At 43.6% G+C, this 6,362-nt stretch overlaps 1 protein-coding gene across 1 annotated transcript in view; it reads left to right on the forward strand.

Moving 5' to 3' along the window:
• The window catches only part of ENTPD1 (ectonucleoside triphosphate diphosphohydrolase 1), a 100,365-nt gene extending 95,136 nt beyond the window's left edge, over positions 1–5,229 (forward strand). The window contains exons 9-10 of the mRNA XM_019639086.1: positions 2,397–2,534; positions 4,700–5,229. Of these exons, the coding sequence (XP_019494631.1) occupies positions 2,397–2,534; positions 4,700–4,909 (348 nt within the window). The 3' untranslated portion in view covers positions 4,910–5,229. The remainder of the gene's footprint in view (positions 1–2,396; positions 2,535–4,699) is intronic.
• The last annotated feature ends 1,133 nt before the right edge of the window (positions 5,230–6,362 follow it).

A 6,362-nucleotide genomic window follows, 5' to 3' on the forward strand; every position in this document is an offset into this window, starting at 1 on the left:
GGGGGGGGGAGGGAATGGGCGGTAGAGCTGCAGGTTTGATCCAGACTCACCCACAGCTTAGAATGCTGAGATGGTTGTTATGACCCAGTGTTCCTTTTTTTCAACTGTGTTGTCCATCTGTATGGAAAGCATAGTTTTGTCAAGTGCCCTGCTATAGAGTAATTCTTTTCTTCTTTTCCTGACAACCTCGACATGAGGCAAGGCTGCTACCCCAGTGTGATTTGAGTTGGGGAATGTCGCTCGTAGACACCTTTGGCAGACAGAGAACTAACGACTGTTAAGCATATATTATGTGTAAAAAGGGAGCAGATGCTTTATACATACTATAATTGCCCTGCGCTTCCCTGCTTTGGCAGGAGAAATAAAACGTAAAGGAGGGCGAACCACGGCCCCACTGGGAGAGCACATAGTGCTGAGTCCACAAGCATTAACATGAGAAATTCTGAGGTGAAAAAGGTGAACAGATTAAGAAATACAAATTGGCAGTTATAAAATAGTCACAGGGATGTAAAGTACAGCATAGAGAATATAGTCAGTAATATTGTAATAACTATGTACAGTGTTAGGTGGGTACTGGATTTATCAGGGTGATCACTTTATAAGTTACATACATAAACGTCTAATCACTATGTTGTATACCTGAAACTAATATAATATGGATGTCAACTATAATTGAAAAAAAAAAGATCAATTCTGGATTGATAAACCAGGTAGATGCCCTTGGCTTCTATATTGCTGGCTGCTATCATAATTAACCCTCAGCAGGTTAGACTGCACAGCCAATGTACAGCTTCCCAGGAGAGGGATAGGAATGTTGAATTCAGAGAAATTAGGCCAAAATGGCATTCCCCCAACAGATAGGCCAGCCTTCAAGAACCTATAGGGTTGCAGCAGTGGATTCTTGGAATTCTGTATCCCACAGTTTTTTGTTTGACAAGCCTGCCAAGACTACATCAAATGGGAGAAGAGATCTTTCCACAAAGGAAAAGCAGAGGCAGTTATCAAAAGAAAGGGGTAGGGACCTGGACAGGCAAAGTCAATTGATGTCACATCAAGTTCTCAGAAGAACATCATATACAGAGGAGTTGATCAAAGATGAATTTCAAGGGCTGTGATTAAAAGACAGGTTCCCAGCCGGGTCAGTCAGAGAATTCTCTCAGAACAGGACAAGGCAGGCTAGGTGTGGGTCAGCCTTCCAGAGATCAAGGCCTGGCAGGAGCCACGTGAGAAACACGCCAGCGAGCAGTTAGGGTTTAGAGATGGGATGTTCCTTGCAAGGGGAGAGAAATCTGGGCAAAACTGGGGTGGGCAGCCATCCAGGTCTGACACATAAAACATCTCTAGCATAATTCCCAGTACATGATATAGGCTTAACAAATACAGAGGGTGCCAAAAAGATGTATCCGCATTTTAAGAAAGGAAAAAAACTGTATTAAAATTATAATATTCTATACATACCGATAACAAAAGATGAATACAAGTCATGTGTATCCATTATTTTTGGCAGCCCGGTCTTAGTTCTCTCTGCCTAGGAGGGAATGCCTACCTCAAGGACTGAGGAGTGGGCAGCAGGAAGAACTCTGGGCTGAATTAGAGATGTCGGGCCTGCTGCCCGGGCAGCAGAGGAGCACAGCAAGCTGGGCATATATATTTACAACAGCTAGGAGAGGTAAAGGGAAGCCCTTAACATCTTCATTTAGGAGGAGGGTAAGTAAACACATTAAGGACGCAAGAAGACCTCTTTGCATGATGCAAAAAAAAAAAAAAAAAGAGGTTAGGTAAGGACAGAGGACAGAAGGTGAGATGCTGGAACTTTCAGCAGTCCTGAGCAAAATGCTTCCTAAACTGGGTTCCAGAGCTCTGTTTCTCAGCTTCACTGTATGTGTGATCACATTCTGCGTTGGGAGTTCTGGGTGAGGACTAACGAGCTTCTAGGAGATGCTGATGCTGTTAGTCCAGGGGTTAAACTGAGTGGCTTTTGATGACACGGTTTCTTTAAGATGCTTAGAGGCTCTGAACCCGACTCTGGTCAAGAGCAAATACAAAACTGATTGAACAAAGTTAATGGATTTCTGTCATGCAAGATTTTTCACAAGGGATGAAAAGGTATACTAAAATTCAGTGTTTCTGACCTGCTGGAGAACAGAAACAACTTTTTCCCTGGAGTGCTTACTATCTCATGGAACCCTTGGGAGGAAAAATTTCTCACAGACCCTAAACTATAAAGCCCTGCACCCACTGAAGGAGAGCAGCGCCACCCCCAGAGCCCTCTGGGGAGGCCAACTCTCAGGTCTGTGTGAGCTGGGGCTTTCCCCTCTTTTGACTAACGGAAAAAGAGGGGGTTCTGGAGAGGTGCCTGTTGTACAAGTATGATACGTCCTTCACTTCACTTCCAGCTGAAGATACATTTTGGTGACGTGAAGGAGAAGTACCTGAGTGAATACTGCTTTTCTGGAACCTACATTCTCTCTCTCCTTCAGAGGGGCTATCACTTCACACCTGATTTCTGGAAGAATATTCATTTCATGGGCAAGGTAATTTGGGTACTTGTTGGGTTGGGGGAGGGGTTGGGTGGTAGTGACTGAAGCCGCTTTCAGCTGCAAAGAGGCCTTAAACCAGGAGTCAGCCTGGTTTAAGTTTTGGCCCGATGTCCTGTTCCACCTCTTCACCTCTAACCTAGGCTGGCATTTTGTGTCAAACCCTCCTGGGTTTGTCTACCAGCCAGTTGTGAATATCCTATCTAAGGAGAGCTACCTGTTTTCTCAGCCTCTCCTTTCTGGTTCCATTAACAGTGACGAATTCCTCAGAAAACAAAACATGAGATATTAAAGTAACGTAACAGTATTTTAGTAGCCACAACGATGTTGTGTGGTGCTGACCTAAGCATTCATCCCAAAAGCCCTTTCCATGAATCTGGAAAGGATGATCATGGCTTCTCATAAAGGGTGAAGGTTTTCTTGGTTGAAGCTTCAAGGTTGACCAATCTGAAAGCTCAGTGTGAAGAAAAGGAAGAGTGGCTGGGAACCCGGGTCTTCATTTAAAAAAGCCAACCTTAGTGTGTGTGACCTTAAGGGAGCAGCCACACTGCTGTGCTTTACCACAGCGCCACCTGCAGGTACAGAGACACATTGACATGGACTGCGTGGCTCACCGGCAACTCATACTTGAAAAATATCAAGAGCAGTGTTTCTCTACCTTTTAAGCCCATACTCAGTAACGGCAAAACCACATTACCCGCTTTATTAAATATGGTGATTTCAAGCAAAACAAAACCTTGAGGCAGAGGAGGCTGCAGTGGCCTTGAGGACACGAGTTTCATTACACTCTTGTCAAGACTCACCTTGCTAATTCAAACACAAATCTTTTCCTTGTTTTGATACCCCCGTCTTCCTTCCATTCCATCAGTTTATTTAGTCTGTTTGGAGGATATGTCTATGTCAAATTTATGAGTGATCTGTATTCTCTGAACGCCAAGGAATGATCCAGTATTTCTAAGCCCCAGGTGACACCTTTAATTCTGGGGCCTTCCTTGACACACAGCTAAGTTCCTATCCGCATGAAGGGAAGTGGGCTTTTTACAAATTATTAATTCCCAGTATTGGTAAAGGGTTAGGGGAGAGGAACGTTTTCACCACTGGTATTGGCCGGAATGTAAATTAGCACCTCAGGGGAGACTGTATTAGCAATATGTGCTAAATCTTAAAATATGCACTTCATTTTGTCCAATTAACTCCCTTCTAGGATTTATAAATAAATAATTGGATAAAGTAAGTAAAAATGAACATATAAGGCAGTTCATGCCAGTGATGTTATAGAAATCCCTTGAGAGACATGAGAGGATGTTTCCAAGATATTGTTAACTGAGTAATTCCACATAAAATTTAATTCCATTTGTTTTGTAAGAAAAAATATCACACAGAGGACTGAAAGGATATGTCACAAAATGATCAACTTCTGAGTGGTGAAGTATAGGTGGTTTTTATTTTTTTTAGAATTATTTGTACTTTCTAACTTTTCTACCATGACCATGCAAACAACTCATGTAATAAAAACATATTCAAATTATTTATTATTCATAGACTACTGTATTCCAGTAACTTTTGAGGCATATATTCCTGGGAACATGGCAGGGTCGGAGCATGTTTTATCCTTTAATAAGAATCCTTTCGCATGCAGATGCACACAGTCTTCCAGCTTCCATAAAGTAAGACTAATTTGCTGGGATTATTCCTCCGTTTTTCCCCAGTTGAATCATTAAGAAGTCCTAGTTTTATATGGATGAGACTCCTGACCCCGACATAGGTGTAAAAGGCCAGGGACAATCATTCTCTTAGCCTTTGCCTGCTTCCTGTCACTGGCCACCTCCCTTCTCCCCTCCTCCCACCTCCACATTCACACAGATAAGACGAATGCAAATCTCTAAAGGCCTATTTAAGTTCTTCTAGGCCGGAGAATTGGGCAGTCTATCACCAAATTGCTCTGAATTTGGGGAATATAGTAGTTAAGGCTCCAAACTCTCCTTAATTACTTGCTCCTGTTCCTTTTCCCCACGACCAAATTCCCGTTTAGAATATAGAGGTAATCCACTTAAGGAACTGAGTGTGGTGCTCTCCTGGTTGCTAAGTGTTATGGATGGGGCTGCTCGAAAGCTCATGTAAGCCTCAGACCAGAAACAACAAGCTTTCCCCACTGTTTGCAGATCCAGAGCAGCGACGTGGGATGGACTTTGGGCTACATGCTGAACCTGACCAACATGATCCCAGCGGAGCAGCCATTGTCTGCACCCCTCTCCCACTCCACCTACATCTTCCTCATGGTCCTCTTCTCCCTGATCCTGGTCGCAGTAGCCATCATAGGCTTGTTAATCTTTCACAAGCCTTCATGTTTCTGGCAGAAAGACATGGTATAGCAGGAGCAGCTGATATCTACTGGCTGGAGTGAGAAAGACAAACTTGCCCAGGAAGCCCTTTCCTCCACAGTGGAGTACAAGGTCATCCTTCCTTGCTCCCCAAGGCGTCTTGACCAGTATGAAGCTTCCTTGGCTTTGCTGAAGCCTTTCCTTGGGAGGTATCCACCACCTTCTGCCTCAGCGGACATTGTCTTTTTCTTGAGTCTTTCCCAACTCCCCCTTTCTCTTTTGTATGCTGTGTTTGTGTAGGTCTTAAAAACCTGCCACATTTCATGATCTTTGCTTTATAAAAGAACAATACTGGCTTTGTCCAGAACAGAGTCCTGAGTCTGAGAAGTTGCACTGGTTAAAAGACTCTTAGCTGTACTCTTACAGACCCTTTCTCTCTCATTTCCCGTTTACTAAGAAAGCCACACAATGCAGGGGGGGGGGGCAGACACACATCCCATTCCCAGCCTACCCTCTGCATGGGAGAATTTTCTACACTAGGCAAATATGTGCTAGGGCCAAAGAGTCGGGGCATTTATGTGCTTGTACAGCAATACAGTACTTAGTCCAACCCATAATGGGGCTATGGATGAGTCACACATTTCTAGGTGATACCAAAATGCTACTCGGAACACCCAGACCAGAGATTTTTGAAAAGCTGATGCACATATAGGCACTCATATCAGGGTGTACTACATGGTAGGTGTGTACATGTCAGTAAGAAAAATATAGTTACAGCGCAGGTTTGGGAAAATGCATACTCCACTGCATTTATTGAGGTTTTGTTTTTATTGTAGTAAAATACATATAACATAAAATTCACCATTTTAACATGTACAATTCAGTGGCATTTAGTGCATTCACAGTGTTGCGCAACCATAACCACTATCAATTCCAGAATATTTTCATCACCAAGAAACTGGCTGGAAACAAGGCCATTCCTGGGTAGGCTGAAACCACAAACCTTTCAGTTAATAGCCAAATATGCTAACCAATTGTACCACAGAGATGCTATTGAGTTTTAAAGCCATGCCGCAGCTTACTGCCCCAGGGTTTACTTCAGTGAGAGAGCTACATTAGTGTAGAGTGGCATGCCTTTTCACTACCACGTGCCGGGAACCAGAGCTGAAAGTGCTGATGCTGCCTATCACACAAGTATGGGCTCTATCTGCTTATTCCATGGAGTCTTTTTTAGCAATGACCTTGTCATGGAAATATGAAGAGGCCCTGTGTCTCCTCCCTTTAAGGATTGCTGTAAGAGTTAACTGTTGAGCAGAATAGAGTGTTGATGAGTTACTCTGAACTTGCCCCAGGCTCTTCATTTCTGGATCTGGGGACTGACACTTGGGTGGGTGCATGGCAGCGGGGAGGTGGAGTTGAGGAAAAGCTTTCCCATAAACTAGAAGCCAAAATAATTCAACTTAATTAGGGTGTGTGTGTGTGTGTGTGTGTGTGTGTGTGTGTG

Source organism: Hipposideros armiger, unplaced genomic scaffold, assembly GCF_001890085.2.
Source record: "Hipposideros armiger isolate ML-2016 unplaced genomic scaffold, ASM189008v1 scaffold_42, whole genome shotgun sequence".
Lineage (NCBI taxonomy): Eukaryota > Metazoa > Chordata > Mammalia > Chiroptera > Hipposideridae > Hipposideros > Hipposideros armiger.